Raw genomic sequence first — 27,932 nt, forward strand, 5'->3', positions numbered from 1 at the left:
ACCATCTATGGTCTATACCCCAGCTCTTGTGCACCTGTATGTATGTTTATCCCTAATATAGGAAGTTGTTGATGACAATGAGCTGAATTAGCAGCCCCTCCCCCTGTAATAACCCTGGGATCCTCACTCCTTCCTGCCTGCCCTTCTCTTCTTGGAGGCTGGTCCAAAAGGACACATAATATTAATCAGGGTCTGGGTGGCTCCAAATCCCCCAACACCAAATCATATACAGTGAACTGAGAAACTACATTCATTACGACAGGATTAGCAGGAAAATGAGGGTAAAGTGAGGGGATAGGGGCACCTTCCAACAGCAGGACATGACAGAGTGGTAGGATACTTGAGCCCAGAAAGAAGGTGTCTCCTTATACCTCCCCCTCCCCCCAAAGAGACTGAGGTCAGCTTATATGACTTATAATATATGGAACTGTCCCAATTTCTCTGCTGTCCTGGGGTATTTTCTGGAAGCTGGCCTGGACCCTATGCTGTTTACCCACATGCTCTAGCTCAGTAGCTGCCGAATCTCCTTGTGCATATGACAGAGAAAGTCCACATAGGATGCTCCGCCGCTCAGGCTCTTGTCTTCCACCAGGAAGTGTTTGAACAGTGTCTCCAGCTTGTCCTCTTGTTTCACCACAATAAGCTACGGCCAGAACACAGGGTCATGAGGCAGGGCTAAAGGGAATTAAACATGCCCTGAAATCCCATTATCTAGTCACTTACTCCCCATCCCCCTTCCCAGGGAGGACTTGACAAGGTAAGAAATCCAGGTTCAGATCAGTGTTACCTTCATGTACCGTGATCTCTGTGCCCTCAAACTGTCAATGAGGCCTCGCACCTTCTTGGACAGCAGATTATCCAGAACTGGCAGAACACTCTGGAACACAAAATTCATTTATCCTTACGGTAAGGTATGCTGAATCCAGAAGTGAAGATGGCGCAGCACAGATTATGCATTATCTGAAATATGGAAGCCTGTGAAGAACGACAGCACCCTCCCTCTCTAAGTGTACCCTGCTATTTAAGGGAATGAGCACACTTTTCTTGGCTCCTAACTCGTATCACAGAGTCTACTTCCACACCCACATTCTCCTTGACTCCCTGCCCTCACCAAGCCACTGGTGATCTGACTGAAGGAGGAGACACCGAAGAGGCTCTGGACAACACCCTGCTGGACACTTGCTCCCACCCAGAGGAACAGGTTGAGCCCATTCTCCAGCAAATATATATCCCCGTTGCTTAGACGCTCTTCAGATGCTCGAACTGCTGGTGGTTCAGTAGTATTCTCAATGGGAGACTTTGTCTAGACAAAAGGAAGGGGGCAAAAGGTTACCAAAGACCATAAGACTCGTTTGCCCACCCGCACCCCCATCCTCCACCCCCATACACACAAAATTTCAGAAAGCTAAGCACCTGAGTAACTCTTAGTATGAAAATACTACAGCAGATAAGATAGGTAAAAAATTCATGAGTGTCAAACACAGATAATATTAATCCTTCCCTTCCTCCTCCTATGATATCCCTTTCTCACTACAATGTCTCACACTCCAGCACTCAGTCGCACCAACGGTAGGAGCCGAGGATAGAAGAAGACATTGGTCTCAGCCACATCCATGGAGGTAACCAGCTGTCGGACATAGGCCCGGTCATCAGTTGTGACTTCAGCTCCAGGCTGCAGGACATCACTCTTCAATACACAGTTCAGGTAAACTGGGAGTAGCTTCATGCACTCAGGAAGGATCAACTAAGGGGGTTATCAAAACAAAGTCAATGATCGTGAGAAATCCCTCCCAATGCAAAAATGTATCCCAACAACTCCTCCACCAATAAGCTTGCCCTACCTGTCCTGCAGAGGAGGGGCTGGCACAGTTCTTTCTGTAACAGGCCAGGATCTGGGCACACTGAGTGATGAGAGTGTCACGAACAGTCTTCACAGGGCTGTTCAGGACCCCCCGGTATGCTGGATGGGAAAGGGAGACAGCACAGCCACTCCATCACATGTGCCTTCCCACCGTCACACCCACTCAGGAATGCTGAATCGCTGACCATGCTGGACCTTTCTCTTAGCCCCAATCCCACCCTGTCCTGCCTCTGCCCTCACCAAACTTGGCCATGTAGTTGATGAGCGTGTCAGTCTCACAGTTTCGATACAGATCAGCCAGCTGAGTGCAGCAGTTGAGGGCGAGGTTGTGGATGCGGAGCCGTCGCTGCCCTGCACAGCTGGTATAGAGCAGGGCACACTAGGGGAAGGGAGAAAGGGGGAATTCACACCCCTCCCTCAGCAAAGCCCTCGGAAAACTGCCTCTTTGCTATATTATTAAACTAGAAGACAGACATGAGCTATCCCTTCTCCAGCCTCTTCTAGTCTTCTCTACCCACCCCTCACCCCCTTCCCTACAGCCTATTTATAGCCAGTGAAATGACCGCGGACACTTCTTCCCCAACCCCTGCCTCCTGCCCCCTACCTGCAGGAGGGCTCCACTCTCTTCATTGAGCCGATCGTCATGCTTGAACTCCACAGTCACCGTCTTGTCCCCATCCAGCCCAGCCAGCTCCACATCTGTTGTGTTGCTCATGTAGAAAGCCCCAAAGAAATCTACAGCACGGATACCTGAGGCCACATGGACAGGGCTAAAGGTATGACACGTGCCTCCCTCCAGACTGAGCCCCCCCACCTGCTCTTCTCCAACTAGGACTGACCAGTGCTTGTCCGGACCCGCATCACAGCATCAAAGCCAACGACCTTCTGTACATCCCGACGCAGGTCACTCAGGAACCGCTCCTGGTCATTTTCCACCTGCATCCCCCCAGGCCCAGAGTCACATCACTGACTACATATAAACAATCTCCCTGCACCCCCTCCACTCTACAAGCCTGCAGAATTCATAATGAAGATAATAATAATGATGATAATGACAGCTTTTAAGCACTTATTACATATTACATGCCAGGTATCACATTAAGTGCCTTACATATAATTACTTAATCCTGATGACAAATCCTAATTAATAACTATAAAAATCCCATCTTATAGATGAAGAAACGAAGGAGAGCATAATTAAGTAATTTATCCTAGGTCACATAGCTGGTAAGTGGTAGGGCCAGAATATCAACCCGGGACTGATTCCAAGCCCCGTGCTTCTGACTGCCACACTCTCTTCTTTACACTGTGCAGTCTTCTCCTCCAACGCTATTCCTATTAATGAGTCAGCAGCTAAGGGGCCACTCCACATGCAGGCAGGCATTCCCAGTCCTGCTTCCACCTGCCACCCAGAGTCCCATGCCGTACCTGAAAGCAAGCGTATTTATAGACAGAGCCACCAGTGAGCTGGGGTACAACAGAGAGCGTGGCCACATCCACATACTGGTTAGGGAAGAGGAAGAGGTCTACGCAGCAGCCTTGGGCCACACACTCTTTGGCCAGGGTCTGATAGGCACCTGTCTGAGGCTGGAACAGAGTCTGGGGAAGAATAGAAAAAAATGTTCAAAGATCTCAGTTCCACCCTGTTTGAGAACTGTATATGTAATGTGGGATATTCAAGGACATGTAAGACTTCAGATCTACCTCTCAATTTGCAATAGTAACAGAACAGTCTCTTAAAAAAAATTTTAAAAAAAACTCTACCAAGGGCTTTGGGATGGGGTAGAGGTGTGGGAGCAGTGGAGAAGGTTGGCAGTCACGGATGTGACATGTGAAAGGGCAGAGGATCCAGTCCCAGTCCCCCTCAAGAAAGTTAAAGAGTACTGCATTGTGAAGAGACAGCATGTTCCTCTGTAATAGAAAGTCCTCCCCGCAGCTCCCAATCCCATACCTTCTCCTTGTCTGTGTTGATCAACTTCCTGTCGTCTCTGTTCTTCAGTTTCCCTGGGGCCTCTGCAATGGGCAGGGAGGTGTGGAACAGAAAGAGCTTCCCTGCACACTCAGCAGCCTAGAAAAGAAGAGAGATCTACTTGTCTATTCTTTCCTTTATTCATCCATTATTCATTCATCCCTTCCCTCGTCATTTACTCAGTGCCAACTATGTCAGACAGGCTGACTCACTGCACAGCCATCAATCACTGAAGAAACAGGGGTTGTATCCTAGGGGGTAAGATGGTCAGAAGACAGTGTTGCAGAGGTGGTTGCCAGGGACTCGAGCCTTACCTTCAGAGCCTCCATCCCAGCCTGGATAACTGGGGCAAATACTGTCTCTGTCTCCCTTGTGTCTGCAAACATTTCTGGAATCTGATCCAATAAGCTGAAGAGATAGGTGATAGGAGGCAATCAAAATTGCTATCCACATTTCAAATCCCTCAATTCCCTGAAGAGTCATCTGGCCCCCAGACTCTGAGAACTCCTGAGGCACAGCCTCTGTCCATCCGCTGAACCCTCTGCTCAACTCTCTGGCTTTCCGTGGTTGTACCCACCCCACCCCTGCTTTACCCCCACAGTCTAACTCCTACCTGGTGATGACTGCTTGAGACTCATTGACATTGACCAGGAAGCCATCCAGCAGTGGCACAAACATGTCACCCACGTCAGATACAACCATCATCTGTGGCTGGGCCAATGAGCTCTTCACATTGTAGAAGTGGAGCACCTTATTATAGGTGACAAAGCCAACGCGGACTGCTGACTCTTCTGCCCCGCCCTCCCTGTAGAAGGTGACATTGTTACCCACGGTTGCCACCTTCTCCACCACCCAACTTCATGACATCAGGATCCATGATGTGCTGAGTTAACCCAGCCACCCACCCCTAAGCCCCCTCCTCAGGCATCATTATCCAAAGGAAGCACCTCGGCCCCTAACTCTCACCTAGGCAGGAAGTCTAACAGTGACTTGAGCTCCTCACAGAGGAGCCTAACAAGACCACTCCTGATGGCATTGTAGGAGACGTCAATCATGAAGATGAAGGCAGGAGGGCTGGGGAACTTATTGTTCTGCAAAGGAAGGAAATGTTGGCAGCGGGGGTGGGGAGAGGGGTATTAGTAAGCAGGTCAGTTGACTAGAGAGAAGTCAACACCAAAGGGGACAATGATGGGGTGAGGGAAATGACCACAGCAAGTCTCAGCTGTCTCATTGTCCACCCACTGCTGCTTCCCACACTACCTTCCCTCACCTTGCAGTAATCTACAGTGGCCAAGAATTCATAAGAACCCAGGGACAGCTCAGGACGGTCATAAGCATCCACACGTTTGCCGGTATGATCCAGATGTTGAAAATACTGGGGGGGAACTGTGGGGAGTAGGGCAGAGTGTTACTCAAAGGTCCACGCTCAATCTTAGTTGGGTCCTGGCTGAGCTCACTCTATTGCCCCACATCCCCACAGGCGCCTTATTTCCCCAACTCCTGAACCAACGGACCCTCATCTATCTAACTAGAAAGAGAACAATGAAGATGCAATCCAGATCCCCCCAACCCCAGCCTCTGTGAACATACCATCGTTGATACAGCTGCAAAAGCAGCACTGGAAGCGCCTCCCTCCCTCAACGAACTGCATGAAAGGGCACATGTATGCTTTGCAGCGATTGCAGCGCAAAGGGCCAGATTCCCCGTGGTCGACGACATACGGTGAAGCCTAAAGAGCAAAGGGGAGGGGCTCAGACATAGAGGGAAGCTACAGCAGGGAGCTATATGTGGCAACAGATGAGGAGGAACAACCTGGAGGGAGAAGGGCATGGCTCAGATAGTTTGCCTGGGGAGGGAGCAGAGAGAAGGGGAATGAGGACAAATGTCAAATGTCCCTAAGGAATGTCCCTAAGAGTCTAAATTCTATAGTCCCCTCTCCTTACTCCTCATCTCTAGAATTTCACTTCTTCTGGAAAGAGAAGAGCAACTGTGGAACTGGCCCAAACAAGCCAGGGGCTGACATGGACGTATGAGGAGAAAACCAGAGATTACCCAGGATTCTCATTTCTGGCCCAATCTTCAATCCCCTTCACTCCTGCTCTAGGGATCTTGACTCCTACCTCATTTCCCAACGAAGTATCTACGACATTTGTCCTCCCCAATCCCTGGATTTCTGTGAGCCTACTGATGCCCAGGCAGATGTCACCCTACAGATAAGAGACCAGCAGCCAAGTGTCCAACCATCCCCACTGAGACCCAGGAAAAGAGAAAGAGAAAAACACAGAACAAGACAGAGAAGCAGGATGTAAAGTGAGCCATGAGTATCCAGTTACAGAGAAATCCACCCCAAGTTCATTAAGCTAGGCATGATCATGAGGGTATCCTACCAAGGCCTGGCAGAGCAGCTGCCAAGCTCTCTCTCTTTCAATGCTGATTCCAGGTATTGGAGTGACAGATCATGGCCCAAACCAGGTAAAAGAAGGACTACTGGATCTTAATCTACCTTTCTCCTTAATATGCTGTCCTAACATCTCGACCTACCTGGGATGACAGGACAGCATACAAGAAAAAAACAGAATGATGTGCTTCCAATCATCTGGAGATGACCATGCTATGAGAGGCTCCTGCAACCAGCTGTCTTCTCCCCTACAAGTTGGCCTTGACTCTTTCCATAATGTGTTTCCCCTGTGGACTCTGCTCCCATCCAGCAATTTCTTGGGCTTTTACTCTCATCCCTACCACCCCCTTCAGGCATGGGCCCTGTGACAGAAAGCTATTGAAGATATTCACCCCTCCCACCCAACCAAGACTTCTTCCATTGTGACTGCCAGAATCACATCTAGGAAGAAGTCCCACTCCCCACTCCCCCTCCCTTCCTCCCTTTCGTTATACTCTAGTCCCTTCCCTGACTCACCTCCTCTGGGGGCAGCCTTGCCAGCGGCTTGATGACAGCTGCCAGGGGCACCTGAGCCTGCTTAGCCATGTCAGATGTGCAAGGGATATTATAGGATGTGCATCGGATGTATCGGGGACTTGCATTCCCTGAAGAGGAAGTAGAAAAGCTGAGTCAGATCACAGAATCACTCCAGACACTGGCTCTTCATTGCCAATCCACCCCATCATCCCAACGAATGCTAGAGCTGACAGTGGCTTTTTCCCCCTAGAGACCAATGAGGGACTGGTCTCTGATTAAAGACTGACAAAGCCCCATCCATAAGCTGATAATGCTGGAGAAAAAGTCCCCGCAGGGAGTAATTAATGCCCTTCTCACCTTGGTCTTTCACGAGGAAGTTGGTGGTGACTAAGGGTGGCACCTGGCCCCGTACTCCAGTAACAAATGGCTCTGAACCCCGGTTGTTCCTGTCATCCTCAATAACCTGAATCTGTAGGGAAGAGGTGAAATGAATGAAGTGACAGATGAAAAGGGAGTAGCGGGTCGCAGAGAGCTAGGAGAAAGAAACACTGGAGCTGCAGCACGGAAACTAATAATTTGCCAAGGAACACGCCTCATGCACCAGGCCTTCTCTCCTTTAGGAGATCATATAAAATGCTGTAATACCAATCTTCCACTCCACAGTCAGCAGCAACATGCTGGACAGGCAACATTGAGAAAGGGCTTCTTTATGAATCGCCCTGATCCCCAATAAATGGTGATCACCCTGTTATAATACCTATTCCAGGAAAGCTCCAGCTCTTATCACAAGCCTTCAAACATGGTCAGATTCCACTTCCCTCCCCCATCAAGCCTCCTCCGCCTCCCCTTCTCTTCCCAAGACACATTCTGAATCAGAGCAGGAGAACAGACAACAGTAACCATGTAAAAATGAAATCTACCTGGAATGACTCTACACTCAACGAAAGTAGAAGGGACAGGGTGAGGAGAGGATTACACAGCAGGAAATGATCAGGTAAGGTGAGGAAGCAGATGCTGCCTTATTTTCAGGTACGCCTCAGTGTGTAAATATGGGAGAAGAGGATATTATAGCCCAATCCTCAGTCCCCCACATTTTGACAGACCCAGCAAAGGAAAAAAAAAGATTTTGCAAAGCTGGTGATCAGACCTTCATGCAGGCTGATAACCTTTGGTCAGTTACTTCAAGATGGGTTTGGTAAAACCAGAAAAAGTAAAGGGAGAATAAGACTCTGTATCCCATAGCAGAAAGAGTTGAAGCTTAGAAGTATATCAGAGTCAAACAGACTCTCCAGATGAGAAAGTGGCCCACACTTTCCCAAACCAGCTGTCCCCTCCCTGTAAGAATTGACAGTTTCCCAAATTTGTACATTAGTAGCCACCTACCCACATGTTTCTCTACAACAAGCAGTAGACAAATCAAACCCAAAAGGGAAGGATCTACTGTTCAGTTTTGTCCTGTTCCATCCTATGTCACATGCAGGCTCCTGGAGGAGCCAGCAGGACTAAAACCAAAGCTTAACACGCCATCTGACCCCGCCCTTCGATCCTGACCTTCTACCATCCCATACTTAAAGGCACTGCTAACAGCTTGCTACTTCTTCATTATATGGTGACTCGAGGCATGCACATCCTTCTAGCTTGTAAAAGCAAGGGTCTAGAAGGACTAAGGGAAGAAGATGCGGAGGGATGGACATGGTGGATGAGGTGAAGATGAGGTCACAGGCATGCATGGGTGACATTAACACAGGGATGACACACACACACCCACCCCCTGCACTTACTGGACTAGGAATGGCATCAGGGTCTATTCTGTGCCTGGTTTTCTGCTGAGGAGGCAGCTCATTGAGTTGCTTTTAGTGTTTTAATAATAAAGGCAGCAGGGGAATACAGGGAGGGAGACAAAAGAACAAGAAGCAGATGTTACTTCTCTTGGCCCTGATGAGTTAGACATGAACAGCTAGAGCCCAGCTCATACTGCTGAAATCAGGCCCCCCCTAGATCAGAAATTCCAAATTTTTCTGGGTCAGAAAAGAGCCTTTAATGGCTCAGGCTATGACGTAGAAAGATAAGGAAGGGGGCAAATAGGAGGCAAGAGGGGTTATACGGAGGGGCTGAATGGGAGAAATTTTAAGAAGGAAGAAGAGGGATGGTTCCCTCCAAAAGGCCAAGCCTCCCATGTAAGAACTATTCTTATGCTGAAAGAAGCCTCACATCCAACCAGACTCTCCTTCTCACTAAAGGAGGGAAAAGGAAAGAGGGACGGCTTAATCCTCTAGAGTCCTCCTTTGCCAACTGGGTCCCTCACCATGATAGTTCCCCAACGGAATAGGGAAGAGAACAGAATGGAATATGACAATGGCTAAGCATGGTGAGGTAATTGACATAGCAAATGTTGCAGACAGAACTATAAAGTGGCCTCCACTTGGGAGTACAGTACCAGGCTCTATTCTGCATATGATGAGGAAGGCCTGAGCATTATGATGGCTCTGAGAGTGAGATTCACCCTCTTCCTGGGAGAAGCAACTTCCCCACATTGCCCTTGAAATTGTAGTTTACTATTCCCCATCCACACAGCAGCAGGCTAACAAACAAAAGTATTGGAGGCTTCCTCCTAAAACACTGTCCAAGTAGGGGCAGAGAGAATCCAGAGAGGCTTTCCTTTTCTTACCACCTACCACCAGAGAATTTCCACCAGCTCTACCCATTAAGAAGACTGCTATCCTACTAGATCTAAGAGGACAAGACCTGGACCCACCCACTACTCCACAGAAGAGCAGAGGTTACCGTGCTCTGTCCAGCAGTGACAGAATGCAGCACTCAACCCAGAGCTCTACTGATACTGCTGATCACTCCTGGTTTCCCTTCCTTTCCTGCCCAGCTATGAAGTAAAAGTGCCCCCAAAAGACTTCTGGGACTTCAAGTTCTAGTTAAAGAGTCAAAAATTACATCTAGGTTCTACACCTACAAGATGATGAACGAAAAGGAAAATCAGAAAAGGCTAGGCAAACATCTCTTCTAGGTTGACTCACTTATCTGGCAGCCACAGGCTCCTTCCCCAGGACCACATAAGTATCTACTTACAGGGCTCGGGATGGCATCAGGGTCCAGGCGCTTAGGAGGCAATGGTTGAGGAGGCCCAGGCTGACTTCCAAAAGCGGCTGCTCCTGGGTAGGGACTTCCATAATTGGACTGAGGGCCCCGGGTTGGTCCATAGGAACCTGAGAGACAAGGACACAAGGTTGATGAACAAATTATTCCTTCTCTATCTCTTCTTAAGGCCTCATGGAAATTACTAGACTCCTACAAATGTAGAATTGAGAGGTACAGTAATGACCATTCAGAGAAAGCCCACACTATCTGAACTAAGAGAAAAAAAAAATCTTATAAACCCCAGATCCTAGTAATAATACCCTGAAGCTGTCTATCTAGTTCACCACTTAGCAAGCGATACTAAAAGCAAATAAAAACAACAACAAAAACACGTGAATTGCTAAAGCCTTTGGCTCCTAGGAAGACCTTGGGAAAAACTCACCATTTTGTTGCAGCTGATAGCCTGGCTGCTGGGAGGAGTGCATAGGTGGCGGTGGCGGTGGCGGTCCTGGGGGCCCAGTCATTTGGGTGCCAGGGGGCAGAACTTGAGGAGCAGGTGAGGACACATGGTTGGGCTGGCTCACTGGGGGCCCCCCAAAACTCTGTCCAGGCAAGAGAGGACCAGTCATCGAAGGCATCCGAGGACCCCCTGAAGCTGGGGGTGTGAAGCTGGAGGCCTGTAGTGGGACAGATCGCTGGGGAGGCTGGGCCCCAGGATGACCCTGGGCCTGGCCAAGGGGAGGAGCTTGGCCCTGAGGATAGGAGCCATACAGACCAGAGTTAGGGAAACTTCCTGAGGCTGAGGCCAGCGATGTTGGTGGGCCTGAGAAGTAGAAGAAGTAGAGTCAGAACCCCAGTCATTCTGCCTCCTTGTTCAGTAAATCACTTTCCTTTCCACATGAGGGGCAGGAATGACTCCTCCCATCTGCTGGGGCTCAGAAGCACAAGAAATAAAAGGGAGTCAGGTATAGCCCCAGAGTCTGATACTTCTAAAAAGAAGGGGACAGTATTCCTGTGGTCACAGCTACTCACCATAGCCTAGCCCTGAAGGTGGAGAGGCTGGGGCCACAGCACCACTGATCTGCATTCCTGCCAGCTGAGCAGTCACCTGTGCACTTGTTGGGGGAGGGCCATAGGGCTGAAGCACAGCTGGCTGGCTGACCACAGGGGCCAATATGGCTGACCCAAATGGCTGATACCCAGGGAGCCTGTGAAGAGAAGGAAGGCAGAGGTTTCTAGTGGGCCGAGACACCCTTCAAAGTTGGCAGGAGCTCCACATCATATAGGAAACTATATTGTTTTACAGCATCTTACTCTCATCTGGGCTCTTATATGGCTTCACATTTTTATGTATTTGTGAATAAATTACATTCCTCATGATCTACACTGTGATTATTCATGGCAAACCTTGTTTTCCATTAGGTTCACTCCAAAAACATGTGTCGAACACCCTCAGATCAGAGTATTATTCACTCTGCTAGTTAGATTATCACCTCCTCTGCCTTAATCCTTTGTTGACAAACCACCTCAGTTCTGTAATCTGAAGCACTGAAGGAGTCAAAAGGGAAGGTGCACAGAAGCATTAACACAACAGGAGCTTAATAAATGTGGGCTCAAACAAATGCAGTTTGATTGTTTAACTTTTAAACCGAAGTATCACTTAATCCTGGGAAAGATGTTAGAAATATCCATAAGATCAGAAGAGCAGGTCAGCTAAGTCTGGCATTCTATACTAAGCAGAAAGATGATGCTAACTCTACCAGAGTTAAGGACTAGACAAACAGGACATAAGCCAGGTAGCCTTCTAGCTGGGTCTATCTAGCAAAGCCTCGTTATTTGGATAGCTGTCTTGGATACTCCCATGGTATCAGATGGCATATTAATATATAAATTCAAAATCATTCCAATATCATTGTATACCAACTAGCAATTGCCAACAGTGTTTTACAGTAATGTTACTGCAGAAATCTATAACATAGATTATTATACATAACAAGCTCCTTCTGGGATTTCAAGAATGAATCAAATTCTTCACAACGGTAGCCTGTTACACTGAAATTCTGATTTATCCTTCCTGCTTATTTTGTCTCTACTAAATAACTAGAACTTTATTATGTTTGGTCAGCTTCTACTAGTTCTGCAGTTTCACACTTTTCATTTGTTCATTCAACTAGTATTTTCTGGGCAATATGCTAGTGAAACTTACCTCCCTAAGCTCTTTGTTGGGCTTTGCATTTTTTGTCTTCCATAGCAACAAACATACTGTTAGCCCCATGGCAGATGCTCATAAATCCTTGTCAGAATAATTATATTCCATAGTACTACTCTATTAACATGGATAATACTCTCCACTACCCAGTGGTATTCTATCACATACCATAGTAACAATAAACCAACACCTTATCTGTACATAGCTTTATAATTTACAAAGCATCTCTAAGTGCTTTATTTAATTTAATTCTCACAGCAAATTAATGAGGGAAACAGAGCAGACAGAAAACTAAAACACTAAGCGTATAAGTAGCAGACTATTCTAGGACTAGAACCCAGACCCAATTCTTAGTCCAATGTATCAATACTTTACTTTTTAATTGTGAAATATAACATAAATAGAAAAAATACATAAAACATATACGTACTGCTGAATAATACAAAAACCCATGTAACCAAAAAGCAAGTCAACAAATAGAATACACCAAAGGCCCTGTGTGCCTCTCCTCCATCACAGCCCTCTCCTTTCTCCCAAAGATAACTACTTTCCCAACTTCTTGATAATTGTTCCCTTGTCTTTAAAACAATATAATTCAGCTATGTCAGGTTTTTAAACTTTTGTAAACAGAATCACATTGTACATACTCTGACATATGTTTATGAATTCATCTATGCTGTTGCATTTAGCATTCTCTTTCATCACTAAATGCTATTCCACTAAATAAATATGCCATGATTTACTTAAGCATTTTACTACAGATGGATATTGGGGGTTTTCCAATTTTTAGATATTATCAATAATGTTGCTATGTTCAATCATATAATCAACTTGTTTATACATACATGAGTTTTTTTCTAAGGCATATAGCTATGAGTGAAATTACTGGTTTATATGATATGCATATCTTTAATTTTAACAGATAATTCCAAGTTATTTTCCCATAGCAGTTGTACTAATTTGCATCTGACCACCAGTGGATGAGAGTTCCTGATACTCCATATGCTCAGCAATATTTAGTACTGTCAGACTTTTTAATTTTGCCAATCTGATGGATACATAGGAGTATCTTGTTGTATGTTTTTTTAAATAAATTGATTAATTAATTTATTTATTCATTTTTGGCTGTGTTGGGTCTTCGTTGCTGTGCGCGGGCTTTCTCTAGTTGCAGCAAGCGGGGACTACTCTTCGTTGTGGTGCACGGGCTTCCCATTGCAGTGGCTTCTCTTGTTGCAGAGCACTGGCTCTAGGCGCAGGCTTCAGTAGTTGTGGCGCACAGGCTTAGTTGCTCCGCGGCATGTGGGATCTTCCTAGACCAGGGCTCAAACCTGTGTCCCCTGCATTGGCAGGTGGATTCTTAACCACTGTGCCACCAGGGAAGTCCCTTGTTGTGGTTTTTAATTTTTACTTTTTTCTTTACTTAAGAGGTTGAACAGCTTTTTAATGTGTTCTTTGGCCATTAGTATCCCTTATGTCATAAAATACCTATTCTGGTTTTTGCCCATTATTTTTTTCAACTGAATTGACTTTTTCTTATTGATTAGTAGCAGTTCTTTACATACTCTGGATACTACTTTATGTTTATACCTACTTTATATGTAAATATCTTTTTCCATTCCGGAACTTGTCTTTCCAATGTACTTCCTGTTTAATGTCTCTCTCTTTGATCATTCCCATCAGCACAAAAACATACAAACATCTCAAAAAATAACCAACTATTAGTGGAAACAACCCAAATATCCATCAACAGATAAAGAAAATGTAGTATTATATGTATACAATGAGATACTGCAATAAAAAGAATGAAGTACTGATACATGGTACAACATAAATGAACACTGAAAACATTATGCTAAGTGAAAGAAGTCTGTTACAAAATATCATATAGTATATGATTCCACTAATATGAAAGTCCAGAATAGGGAAATCTATAGAGACAGAAAGTAGATTAGTGGTTGCTTAACATTGGGGGAGTGAGGAATTTAAGGAAAACCTAAATAGGGATAGCTACTTAGATAAAAGATATGGTGTTTCTTCTTGAGGTGATGAAAATGTTCTAAAACTGACTATAGTCATGGTTGCACATCTCCGTGAATATACTTAAAACTATTAAATTGGTATACTTTAAATGGGTGAATTGCATGGTATGTGAATTATATCTCAATGAAGTTGTTTAAAAAATCCAATCAAATAAAATTGCCCTAAAACCTCACATCCCTCTCAAGCTCTTGCTCTTCTTTTAGCCAAACATTAGAAAAGAATTGGTCTATACGCTGTCTCTTTTTTCTTTTGGCCACGCCACACAGCTTGTGGAATCTTAGTTCCTGGACCTGGGATTGAACCCGTGTGCCCTGCAATGGAAGTGCGGAGTCCAACTACTGGACTGCCAGGGAATTCCCTATCTCTACTTCTTTAATTACTATTCCTCTCTCTCTTTAAAGATCTTTCTTTCTAGGTTCATTTTCCTTTTTTTCCTTAGTCTATCCCTTAGTAGTTTTCTCAACCAAGGCCTATACACTGTAACCTCTCAGTCTTTGTCTGCAAATGTCTTTACTCGCCCTCTCTCTTCGCTAGGTACGTAATTCTACGTTGACAGTTACAGTCCCTCAATCAAGGTACTAGTCTACTATCTGCTCTCCTCTAATAGTCCCTGTTTCCTCTAATCGATATTTTTTTCCTCTGAGAAACTCTAACGGCCTGGATTGAGGGAGAGTGGTTGTTTAGCATTTGCTTCTGGAAGGTACTCCAATGATACTGCTGCCCAAGATCAAAATTTTTTTAAAGTTTTAAGATATAGTTTCCATACCATTAAATTCACTCCTTTTAAGTGTGTACAATTCAACGGTTTTTAGTAAATTTACAGAGTTGTGCAACCATCACCAGAATCCAACTTTAGAACATTTTCACCGCCCCAAAAAGACAGGTTCATTTGCAGTCCCAAGACCTTTTCTTTTTTCCCCCACTTATCCACAGCCAGCCTGGGAGAAACAGGACTCCTTATTATTTCCCTCAGCCAGTGTGCAGATTTTTTTTTCTGGTCTACCTGTTCACTGAAGGTGTAGCCTAGGTCCAGACTTCATAAACAAGGTCTCAGTTCTAAACCGCAGCTCAGAAATGCCCAAGGTACCGGCTTAAACTTAAGCCCGCAGGTTCTCAAGATGATAATTTCCACCCTCTCCACAGGCAGCCACAGTGTCAACTTACCACTCTGATTTTCAGTTCCCACTTGGTCTCTGGCACTTGAGGATTTCACTTTCTTTCTTTTAAGCTTGATTATGTATTTGAAAAAAAAGAATTGTTTCTATTTCCTCTCCCCTTTCTAGATGTTTGTGGCAGAAGGGTTTTAGGTTACATTAATCTACTTACCAGCTGAAATTCTTTCACCTGCCTTCGTATCTCCACTGAAACTACATCTGTCAATGATGTCGAACCTTGCCAAACCCAACAGTCAATTCTTCGTCTACATCTCACCCTTCAGCAGCAAATGACACAGCTGATTATTCTCTTTACTTCCTAAAATACTTTCTTCACCTAGTTTCAGGATGCTACTCTGTCAGGCTAATCTCCTACCTCACTACTGCTCTTTCTCAGTGTGTTTATTTGTTTGTTTTATTTGGCTGTGCCAGGTCTTTAGTTGTGGCATGTGGGATCTTTAGTTGCAGCATGCAGGCTCTTAGTTCCCTGAACAGGGATCGAACCCAGGCTCCTGCACTGGGAGCATGGAGTCTTAACTGCTGGACCACCAGGGAAGTCCCTCATTGTGTTTTGATAGCTCCTCTTTTTTTTTTTTTTTTTTAATAAATTTATTTATTCATTTATTTCTTTTTGGCTGCGTTGGGTCTTCGTTGCTGTACGCGGGCGAGCGGGGGCTACTCTTCATGGCAGGCTTCTCATTGCGGTGGCTTCTCTTTGTTGCAGAGCACGGACTCGAGGTGCACGTGCTTCAGTAGTTGCGGCACCTGGGCTCAGTAGTTGTGGCTCGGGGGTTCGAGAGCGCAGGCTCAGTAGTTGTGGCACACGGGCTTAGATGCTCTGTGGCATGTGGGATCTTCTGGGACCAGGGCTTGAACCTGTGTCCCCTGCATTGGCAGGCAGATTCTTAACCACTGCACCACCAGGGAAGTCCCTCTGACTGCCTTTTATATGTTGGTAAGCTCCAAGGCTCAGTCCTCAACTCTACTATTTACTCTCAATGCTCACTTTCTAAGTGATTTCATTTAGTCCCATGGCTTTAAATAATGTCTCTATACTGAAGACTCCCAAATTTGTATCTCCAGTCCTGACATCATTCCTTAGCTGCAGATCCATATACAACTGCCTACTCAGCATCTCTACTTGGTAGCTAGTAGCTTTCTTAAACCTAATGTACAAAATAAAACCCTTCATTTCACCCCCCAAATCTGCTCCTTCTCAAATATTCTTCATCCCAGTAAATAGCACTATTTACCTAATTGCTTAAGTCAACAGGTTAAAAGACATCCAGAATTCCTCTTTCTCTCTTAACTCACATCTAATCCTACCGACTCTACCTTCAAAATATATCCCAAATCTGACTGCTTCTTACCACCTCTACCACTACCATCCTAAACCAAGCCAAGATCATCCCTTACCTGAACTACTGGCAATAACCTCCTCATAGGATTCCCTACTTCTACTCTTGAATTCAGCAAAGTGACCTCTTTTTTAAAATAAATATATTTGTTTCAATTATTAGAGAATGGGGAGAGCACAAGCAAAATTTTTAAAAAGTAATGTTTTTACTAATCACATTTGTGATAGTATTAGTATTGTTATACTGAGATTGTTGTGTATAATAAGGGATAAAATAAATAAGAAATTGTGGCATATTCCAATATTCAAATTCCATCATCCCCACAGTCTTGAGACTCAAGACTCCTGGTGTGGAAGAAAAGAGATACAGATATAATGAAGAGGTTAAGTAAAGGTTCTGTAGTCTTGAAATTGAACTGAAAGTACATATTTAAACTAATGAGGTACTGTAACTTTAATATATGTAGATATGTATTTCTTAGCTATGTCCACTGAAGAGGCCTAGGAAGTGACCAGTCAGGCAGCAATGAACATTCCTAGTGCCCAGGTTATAGTCACAAAATAACATTTCTCACCAACAAAATAAAGGATTTCTTGGAAAAATGGCTAATTCCTGGTCTAGAATATAAATGTACAAGATAAGCCTGAAACATCTCATTAGACCTAAAGATTACTAGGGTCATGTCAAAAGGACTCAGGAGTCAACTTGAAGAGGCTCGCATTGGTCAAAGACAGGACACTTTACACTCCAATAATGATGATAATTGCAGTGAATTGAAACCCATCAAATACGTTTAAAACTATAAATTCATAATGATATTAAAAATAAGAATTGGTCAGGGGCTTCCCTGGTGGTGCAGTGGTTAAGAATCCGCCTGCCAATGCAGAGGACATGGGTATGAGCCCTGGTCCGGGAAGATCCCACATGCCGCAGAGCAACTAACCCTGTGCGCCAAAACTACTGAACCTGCGCTCTAGAGCCCGTGAGCCACAACTACTGAAGCCCGCGCACCTTGAGCCCGTGCTCTGCAACAAGAGAAGCCACCACAATGAGAAGCCCGCGCACTGCAACAAAGAGCAGCCCCCGCTCACCGCAACTAGAGAAGGCCCGTGCGCAGCTATGAAGACCCAATGCAGCCAAAAATAAATAAATTAAATAAATAAATAATTTATTTAAAAAAAAAGATATTATGTGCCTTCAAAGTCTTGCTCCACACTATCCACACGGATCAAATCTGGATCCAGTCTCTGGATTCAGCTGCCAATTTGCAGGAAATACAAAGGAAAAAGGAAAATACTGAACTGCAACATGAATATGCAACCCAGATAATCCAGGCTGTGGGAAACTCTTCAGGTCAATTAGCTTGGAGTCCTCAACAGATAAATAGTAAGAAAAAGAAAGAGATAAAAAGGGAACCTATAGACTTAAAAGACACATCAAGTTGTTTTTTCTTAATAGGTAAAACTAAACTGTGGTGTCTAGGGATGTACCTTTGGATGTAAACTATTTTAAAAAACACAAGAAAGTGGCTACTATAAAAGTTAGGATAGGGAATTCCCTGGTGGTCCAGTGGTTAGGGCTCCGCGCTTCCACTGCAGGGGGCATGGGTTCGAATCCTGGCTGGGGAACTAGGATCCCACATGGCCAAAAAAAGTTAGGATAATGGTTACTTATGGGGGGAGGGAGAGAGCGATGATTGAATTGGAACACATGGAAGGGGTTTTAGGGGTGTGTGGCAGAGTTCTATTTCTTGATCTGGGTTGTAATCACTTTTTGAAAATTTACTAAGCCATACCTTTGTTTTGTATGGTTTTTGTGTATGTGTTTTACATTACAATGAAAAGATCCATCACATAAATGAACGAACAAATAAATGGGGAACATGTTACTCTCCAGCTTAAAAGTCTCCAATGGCTTCCCACTGCAACTAAAATTAAATTTAAACTTCTAACAATGGCTTAGAAAGCACTACATGATATGGCTCCTGCCTATGTACCTACTTTATCTCCTCCACTCTCCACTCTGCTCTAGACACACTGGCATTCTTGCTCTTCTTCACATCAACCAAATTAATTTCTCTACCAGGGCCCTTGCACCATTGTTCCGTCTATCTAAGACACTCATCCCCCAGATCTCTGGGTACCTCCCTTCATCATTTCACTGTGGTTTCAAACATTACTTCAGAGAGGCTTTCCTTGACCAATGTATTTAAAACAGCTCCCTACCTCCTCACCACTCATTCTCAATATCCTTATTCTGTTTTATTTCTTATTTACATTTGACTACTTGTTATCTTCTGTGTACTCCATGAGACTATAAGCTCACGAGGGCAGAGACTTGATCTGTTTGATAATGCTTTATCTCCAACCTCTAGAACAACATCTGATACATAGTAGTACAAAATAAATATTTTTTTAAGTGGATGAATGAATTAATGAATTCCCTATACTGCTTCTCAGAGTTTTCCAACACAGAGGGTTAGGGAGAGTTTCCTGGGCTCTTTCTCCGGGCTTACATTGAATATTAAAAATGTATATTCTGGACACCTAATAAAAATGTCAGTAAGTGACTCTTGCACTACCACATACCCTACACGTAGTTATACTTTATTCTTTGTTTACCAAAAAACAAACAGCATTCCAACAGAGATGACTGCCCTCCTTTAATGGACTTCCATGCAAAGACAAGGGTTTATTGAGTCATGCACCACCAAAGTTTTCATCATTTATGTAGTTTTCCTTTGAGTATCTTTTCTTTCATAACTGGTCACACCCAAACTTAACCAATAAGTCCTACTAAGTGCCTGATCTAAAGGAAAAGGGGAAGTCAGAAGAGACATAAATAATCCTGAGGTTCTTTTTTCCTGTTTTTCCCGTAGGGTAAGCTCAGAAGGACCATAACAATTATTAAAGATATGTCTAGTCAAGGAAAAAACCCAAGTTCACAAAAATAGAAAGAATATGAAAAAAACCCAGGTACTTAGATGGGTCAATAATCCACAGGGTGGACATTAGCAGCACCTGTAACCTGCAAAAATGAGAACAAAATACAAAAAGATGAAGGGAAGAGGAAAAGGGATGTAAGAGAAAAGCAAAGAAAAAAAAAAAGAAAAGTAAATAGGCCCTCACACATTCCTAATTTTTCCAGTCTCATCAGACCAATTTTAGATTGAGCCAAATACGTACCTCTGAATGGACTTGAGGACACGGCGAGGGGGAAGGGTAAGCTGGGACGAAGTGAGAGAGTGGCATGGACTTATATATATTACCAAATGTAAAACAGATAGCTAGTGGGAAGCAGCCACATAGCACAGGGAGATCAGCTCGGTGCTTTGTGACCACCTAGAGGGGAGGAATAGGGAGGGTAGGAGGGAGACGCAAGAGGGAGGAGATATGGGGATATATGTATATGTATAGCTGATTCACTTTGTTATAAAGCGGAAACTAACACACCACTGTAAAGCAATTATACTCCAATAAAGATGTTTTTAAAAAAAAACAAATACGTACCTCTGCATCTGAACAGTGGAGCTTGGCCCATTCTGTACATCTCCTTGTCCAAACTGGCCATATGCAGTCTGGCCACAAGGGCCCTGTGCTGTCGAGGCTGGAGGTGCCCCTGAAGAAGGTGGGGCTCTTGAAACACCTGAGGGTAAAGAAGAGAAACTAAGCAATTGGGAAATAACTTTCTCCTCCACTCTGAGCAAGGAATGCAAAGCAAGGATCAATAAGCTCAGACCTTTACTGCAATATCACAAACATAATACCATAGCTTGGCAATGAAAAGGACACCATCAACATGCAACTCCAGCTACAGGAGATTCTGAACATGGATGCCCAGCCAGAGAGCCTCTACTCTTCTAGACAGGTATACTACAGGTGAAGCTGGAGCCAGAGCCACAAAAATGTAGGGCCTTCCTAGGATCACCATACACTCTCACTCAATCCAGGACAGTCTAACGTTCTTACCCTAGACAAAACGTCAACTCTTTTAAGGAAAAGATCCGAGGCTTCCCTGGTGGCACAGTGGTTAAGAATCCGCCTGCCAATGCAGGGGACACGGGTTCAAGCCCTGATCCAGGATTATCCCACATGCCGTGGAGCAACTAAGCCCGTGAGCCACAACTACTGAGCCTGCGCTCTAGAGCCCTCGAGCCACAATTACTGAAGCTCGTGCTCTGCAACAAAAGAAGCCACCGCAATGAGAAGCCTGTGCACTGCAATGAAGAGTAGCCCCCGCTCACCGCAACTAGAGAAAGCTCGAGCGCAGCAACAAAGACCCAACACAGCCAAAAATAAATAAATTAATTAACTAATTTTTTTTTAAAAAGGAAAGGATCCCACTCCAGAACTCAGAAACTTAGAGCATACGTGAGAAAGGTGGCACAGAAGGTGACCAAGTAACATTCTAAACTAGGTTGTAAAGAAAGGCACCTCTTAGGAAGACTATTCAGGACATCCCTGGTGGTCCAGTGGGTAAGACTCTGCGCTCCCAATGCAGGGGGCCCGGGTTTGATCCCTGTTCGGGGAACTAGATCCCACATGCATGCCGCAACTAAGAGTCCGCATGCCACAACTAAACATGCCACAATGAAGATCCTGCATGCCGCAACTAAGACATGGCGCAGCCAAAATAAATAAATAAATATTAGGGAGACTATTCTGCTAACCTCTTCTTCATATATTCTACTCATCCTACCCATCTTCTTTTCAGCCATTTCTAAGTGTTGGCACTCCCAATAGCACATGGCTCAGGAAAGTATTCCCACAGGTTGGAGAATTTGTTTCTGCCCAATTGTTCAGTCAGGACAGGTCACCTGCCCTCCAATTACTGCTGTCACTATGTCTGCACAAAAGCTGTACTCCGTCCTTTCTGCTCATCAGAGCTGCCATCAAAGCTACTTCTACTACCCCCAACCATCCTTCCTGCATGAGATGCAGGAAGAAAGCAATTAGTTACTTGGCATATCACTTTGGAAATATTGCTGACCCCTGTTCAAACTATTGTTTTTTTGTTTTTCTTTTGCTCTGCCCTCAGTAGAGATTAGACACTATAGAACCTGCCTACAGGAATATGATTAATCTGAACCTGCTCACTAGCCATCATAGAACCAGATATGTTTTCCTCTCAATAACAGAGCTTCCTCTTGGGGCAATGCCAAACTCCACCTTGATAAGCCAGGACTTGACAGATCAGAGGTGGACTCTGTCCAGCCAAAGTCCCAACTCAGAGTTAGGCTCTCCAAAGCCCTGAGACCTAATCTCACCACTTCGCAATTCTTTTCTCCAAAGTCATAATTAAAATGGTCATAACTTCAATCATTTCCCAAATCTTACCTATGCCTCCTTGGTGCCTCTTTTTCCCATATCTCTTTATGGAATTTACTGTCTTAAAAAGCATAAAGCATTTGGTATACCTAAGTCCTTAGCTAGCCTAACCAAAGATCAAATGTCAACCATTTTCTAAAAAACCCCTATGAATAATATAATCTGTAGATTACCAGCTGCTCTTCATGAAAAAGTAACGTAAAAGCCAAACACTGATCCTAAGGCAGCACCAGATTGGTTTCCTCTTATTTCCCTGATATTAGATAACATCTAAGAAGCCAAAGAAACTCAAACAAAGGAAAAGGAATGATATCAGCAGGAAGATATGAGAGGCACCAAAAATCAGGCACACAAACATCACACTTTTCATCCATGAACTAGTTCCCCAAGTCCCAGAGTCATTTATAGATAGAACTATGAGTCCGATGAGAGGCATTATCAATATACGTGAGAAACAAGTGATTTCAGAGGGACTTTAGGTCAACAGAAATAATTAATCCTGGTCACAGGCTCTGGACGAGCTGTGACCACAACCCTTCCATCCAGCTGTGAACAATGCAGCCAGGTGAGGCTGCACAGGGTGACACCCACAGGAAGTGAACTGCCATTGAACCTGGAAGATGTGCTCCCACTAGATGTCTTAAGGCAGAGACACAGTCACCTTATAAAAAAACAGGGAAAGGTGGGAATTCCCTGGCAGTCCAGTGGTTAGGACTCGGCACTTTCACTGCTGTGGGCCTGGGTTCGATCCCTGGTCAGGGAGTTAAGATCCTGCAACCTACGTGATGCAGCCAAAAGGGAAAAAAAACAAAACAAAAAACAAAAAAAGGGAAGGGCAGACTGCCCACAGGACTCTCAGTGACCAAGGGCCAGATTCATGTTCCTCAATCCCAGTCACCACAACCCTTTAGGCAGCTTAGGTAGGGCAATACAACCCAACCTGAAGACTACTAATTCCCCTCCTTAGCTCAAAGGAAGCTTGGAAACATACCTGGGGGAGGGGTTTGCTGATAGCCTGGTACTGGGCCATTGTAGGCTCCATAGGAAGTGGGGGCGGTTGTGGACCCTGGTTGCCCACCATAGCTGGATTGATGATGCCCTAGGTAGGCAGGCTGGGGCTGCCCAAACGGCGGCACAGGTGGAGCTGACTGGTTAAGGTTCATTATGAGAGCATCCCCGACTTGGTCTCACCTATTAGATGAGAGAGAAGAGAGAAATTAGTCAAAATCAGTTTTTTAAAGAGAGAGCACTATTCACAGTAGAAGTAGAAATAGAAAAGGACTGACCTTATCAGGCAGTGATCAGCCTAATCATTCTCACACTACTACAGGATCTTTGTAATTTTCTTCCCCAGACAGCAGACAGACTGCCTCCTCAAAGTAAGGATTTTGTTACTCTGAACCCTATGCCTTGTCACTGCCAAGAGGGTATACATTTCAACCTCAGATAGGCCCACTGGAATGGAGCAGCAGCCTCCATTCCCCAGTGGTATGATTTCTAGTGTCTAGTAATACAAGAAGTCCTGCCACTGATGAACTATTGTGATATTACAGGTAAATGAAACAATGCTCCCACTTTCCATTCATTCACTCTAGCATCCATTCATTCCACAAAACGGAATACCCTCTAGTGTGCTAGTCATTTTTAATCACTTAGACTACATGTCTAAGACAGATTAGCTAAATTCCCTCCCCCTCAAAAGACAAATTTTAGAGTAACCGGTTAGAAAAATGACATTCTTTGGCTAAACTGCAGTAAATCAAGTGCTACTCCATCCCCAGTCTTCCCACCAAAAGAGTGCATGGACTTTAGAACTGAAGTATTAAAATCACTAAATGTAAAGGACAGCTGAAAACTCTAGCAAGGTATCAGATTAGAACTGAGTGCAGGCCTGGCACAAAAACTTCTCACAATAACCTAGGGAAACAGTTCAAAGATCAGTGGCAAAGTTAGATTTCATGGGAAAAGATCATTCACCTTATCCTTCAAGCAGAGGGGACTGTAAGTATTCCAAATCCCAATGCACTTCTCCAACTCTCCTGTTTCTGCTCTTATATGCTTGTAATGAATCTAGGCCACCACCAAAATTATTACAATCTTGCCCAGCAACAAAGGAATAAATTGGAGAGCCTTTCCAAGGTCCTTCCAAGAACAGGACTATCTTATCACATCTACTCTTCATAGCCTGATCATTCCAACTATCCTATAGACAGAAGGGACCCAGGAAGCATAAGAGCTCACAGCTACTGCAATGGAACAATGGGTCTCTCCCCTTTGCTAGGTAGGGCCATCTTGACTACAGAAAAGCTGAGCTGCTCTTGGACTAGAACTCTTTAAATTCAAAGCCATCTCAGGAGCTGTTCTTCCAAATCCTAAACCTCGCACAGGTCACTACATTAAACTTGACAGATGTCCTCCTCTTATTTTCCTAAAGTCAGTGTGGGGGTGGGGATGGTAGGAAAGGAGCTTCTTCTCGAGGAAATAATCCCCTCAAACACACCCAAGAGTTTGGAGTCAGGCTCAAGTTTCAACTCCACTCTGGGTGGACAGTCGAGGGTGACAACCCAGGAGGCGGGGCAAGCTTCCTAGAACTCTGAAAGTAGTCGAGCTGTGGAGGCTGGGAGCGCCGGGGATCAAGACCGAGAAGCCAAGCCAGCTTCTCGGGCCGCGATGAGAGAGACTTCCACTAAGTAGGAGATCGAGCGTCTTGCGCCCTTCAACAGGCTCAGGGCAGGAAGCGGGAGCCGGAATCTGGGCCGGGAGGAGAGAAGGGAGGGTCTAGGACTGATTCTGGATTGTGGATGCATGAGGTGAGGGTCTCTCCCCGGGCCCCGCCCCCGGGCCCCTCCCTTCCTTCTCAGACAGGACCCCGATCTGGCCAGTGATACCCCGGTCTCTCCTCTGCTTTCCTACCCACCAACCTCCCGAAGCCACTCCTCACCCGGCTCCAGATCCAGGTTCGACTTCGTTCCTAACGTCAAGGCTCCCAGGCTCCACTTCCGGTTCCGAGGGGGCCGGCGCGTCGCCCCCGGAAGTTCCACCCCCACGCTCCAAGGCCGCGCCTTCTGCCACGTCTGCAGTAAGCACGCGCCGAGGAACCCGGATGCCGCGCATGCGGTACTTTCCCTTCTCGTCATGGCCGCCCCCTAGGGGCTCCGCAGTTTCTTATGCATTTCCGTTTTTGTTTTTGTTTTTGTTTTGCCCAGATGTCCTGGTAACCTTATGGTCCCACCAGCTGAGATGCGATTGAACTACGTTTAGTAACCCTCCTTCTTATGACATATTAGAAACCTCTGATTTAGAGTCCTGTAGCGATTTCCTGCTGACCCCTGGCCCCATTGATTTCCGTCTTGGAGGTTCTCACCCATGACCTTTGCCGGTCTTGAGATTTGCGGAGCAGAACGTACAATTTTTTTTTAATATAATTATTCTGATGTAATACATCTTTTTAAAATTTATTTATTTTGGCTGACCCATGGGGCTTGCAGGATCTTATTTCCCTGACCAGGGATCCAACCCGTGCACGGGGCAGTGAAAGTGCAGAGTCCTAACCATTGGACCACCAGGGAATTCCCTTAGAACCCTGTAACGTTAAAGGGCACTAATTCTGCTTTCTGGGGTCATGTGTTCAAGTTCTGGCTCTGCAGTTCCCTAGCTTGGGCAACTTAATCTCGGCCTCAGTTTCTTTCATTTGTAAAATGAAGAGAATATGAATACCCTTCTAAAAACTTGTTGAGAGTATGGGATTAGGTCACAAAGACTGCCTGGCACCGTAGTAAGTGCTCAGTAAAGGTCAGCCGTTATTAACCGTTTTTATAGAGCGCCTTGGTTTAGATGCAGAGCACTGCCACAGCCTGATAATCTCTACTCTTAGAATGCCCCCAGCCTGTTGGAAGAGCTACAGTTCCTGGAGTAATTATTATTACCCCATTTAATAATAATATTGTAGCTAATATTTGTAGGAGTTTTTAAAATATACATAACCTCATTTAATCCTTTCAATAATCCTTTCATTTAATAATTATTTTTTAAGCATTGTTGTGTTCCAAGCCATGTTCTTGGGTCCGGGAATACAGTAGTGAACAAACAAAAGTTCTTCGCCAATTTAAATAAGGTTTTGTAATTACATACACGTATGATAAAGCTATAAAGAAAAAGTGGGAATTCCCTGGCAGTCTAGTGGTTAGGACTCCACGCTTTCACTGCTGGAGGGCTTGGTTTCAGTCCCTGGTCTGGCAACTAAGATCCTGCAAGCAGCCCGGCCTGGGGCCAAAAAAACAAGAAACAAACAAACAAAAAAACCAAAGTAACAAAACTCAGGCTGTTGGTTACCTCGGGGGAGGTAAAGAGAAAAGTATAATTGGGAGGAACATAATGGAGCATCAATAATATTAATAGTGTTCTATTTCTTAATATTCACATGGATATTTACATTATTATTTTCAAATAGTTCATATGTATTATGTACAATTCATTTTAAAATAAAAGTTTTTTTTTAATAAGGAAGAAAAGAAATGGGGAAAAAGCACTGGTGTAAAGGAAGCATTTAAAGGGAAAAAAACATTAAATGAAGAATTTTATAACCAATGCGGGGAAAAGTTCTTGCTCTCATATTGTGCACAGTAAATTTTAGTTATTCTGAGGCACAAAGTGGTTCATTCATTGAAAAAATTGCACTTCTAGTCTTTGCTGGAATCTGTTATTAGGCATTGAGCACGTTTTAGTGAACAGGCAGATTTTTCCTGTCCTCAGGAGTGTATAGTGGAGGTCAGTGTTTCTCAAACTGTGATCCTGGGATCAACAGTACCAGTTTCACCTGGGAAACCTGTTACAAATTTCAGACCCACCCTAGGCATATTGAATCAGAAATTCTGCAGGTGGGGCCCAGCAAGCTATGGCCCTCTAGACAATTCCATTGCACACTGAAGATTGAGACCCACTAGTCTAGATTAGTAATTTGCCAAATTCAGCTAACATTTGTTGAGCAATTGCCATAAGCTGGGCCCTCTGCGAAGTATTTTCGCATAATTTATCCCATTTAACACATGTCAGCATAGGAAAGTAGGTATCCTCTGTCTTGCTTAAATGTTGCACTCCTAGTAAGTAGCAGAGTTTAAATTCATAGTTTCTTGAGAATAGAGGCTGATATGTTGCATTTTATTGGTTTCTGTATCCCCACTCTGGTTCTCAATCTTGGCTGTGCATTAGAATCACCTGCAGTGCTTTTTAAACTGGCCATGCCAAAATAACTAACTAACTAACTAAAAATAAAATGGCCATACCAGCTATTAGGCCAATAAAATTAGAATCCCTAAGGCTGAGGGGCCTGAGAATGTGTGTGTGTGTGTGTGTGTGTGTGTGTGTGTGTGTGTGTGTAAAGTATTTGTATAATGTATAAATTTATGTAATATGTAAAATGTCATTACACATCATCTAATCATATACACAGTCCTATTTTAGGGAACCAGTAGCTTTAAAAGTTTTCCAGGTGATTCCAACATGCACTTAATTGATTCCAATGTGCAGGGTTAACTGAAAGCCACTGGTATAGCACGATGGCTTACATGTAGCTAGCACTCAATAAATGTTTGAATAGTGAATGAATGGATATATAGATACTCTTTTTACTGATGAGGTCAAGTAACTGCCCAAGGTCACACAGCTAATAAATGATAGAACAAGAATCCAAGTCCAGTTCTGACTCTAAATTCCAAGTGCTTTCTATGACTACATCAAACACCAAGGCAAACAGCATTTAGCATGCTATCAGAGCAGCTATTCCAGGGACCTCTGTAGCCTTTAATAATTACAGCACCATAATATTATGTTTTTTAAAAGAAAGAGATCTCTTGACATAGGGCATATTCATGTAATGGAAACCTAAAAATAACTAAATATTTTATTATTAACATGGGTTGGCATGTTTATGCACACCTATTTGTACCCACCTTTCCATGACCAACTATGTGTTGTAAGAGGTAATTTATTTCACCAAACAACGAGCACCTGT

The 27,932-nt window shown here is 44.4% G+C and overlaps 1 protein-coding gene across 3 annotated transcripts; it reads right to left on the reverse strand.

Moving 5' to 3' along the window:
- Window positions 1-409: 409 nt before the first annotated feature.
- On the reverse strand, window positions 410-27,890 carry SEC24C (SEC24 homolog C, COPII coat complex component). 3 transcript variants are annotated; one of them, XM_059900143.1, is made up of 24 exons: window positions 27,871-27,890; window positions 22,914-23,113; window positions 20,105-20,240; window positions 10,867-11,042; window positions 10,277-10,657; window positions 9,826-9,962; window positions 8,526-8,594; window positions 7,102-7,213; window positions 6,745-6,872; window positions 5,421-5,559; window positions 5,101-5,216; window positions 4,797-4,921; window positions 4,444-4,635; window positions 4,145-4,238; window positions 3,813-3,929; window positions 3,290-3,460; window positions 2,701-2,797; window positions 2,466-2,611; window positions 2,102-2,240; window positions 1,842-1,960; window positions 1,565-1,744; window positions 1,112-1,303; window positions 788-877; window positions 410-643 (listed from the first exon to the last, which is right to left on the reverse strand). In XM_059900143.1, exons 2-24 carry the CDS (start codon window positions 23,083-23,085, stop codon window positions 503-505), a joined length of 3,369 nt encoding a protein of 1,122 aa, XP_059756126.1. In that variant the 5' UTR covers window positions 23,086-23,113; window positions 27,871-27,890; the 3' UTR covers window positions 410-502. The 3 variants fall into 3 exon arrangements, with proteins under 3 accessions (XP_059756126.1, XP_059756125.1, XP_059756127.1); XM_059900142.1 differs by lacking the exon at window positions 27,871-27,890 and adding an exon at window positions 24,864-24,952; XM_059900144.1 differs by lacking the exons at window positions 8,526-8,594; window positions 27,871-27,890 and adding an exon at window positions 24,864-24,952.
- Window positions 27,891-27,932: the final 42 nt, after the last annotated feature.

The sequence above is a fragment of the Balaenoptera ricei genome, chromosome 16 (genome assembly GCF_028023285.1).
Source record: "Balaenoptera ricei isolate mBalRic1 chromosome 16, mBalRic1.hap2, whole genome shotgun sequence".
NCBI classification, from domain to species: domain Eukaryota; kingdom Metazoa; phylum Chordata; class Mammalia; order Artiodactyla; family Balaenopteridae; genus Balaenoptera; species Balaenoptera ricei.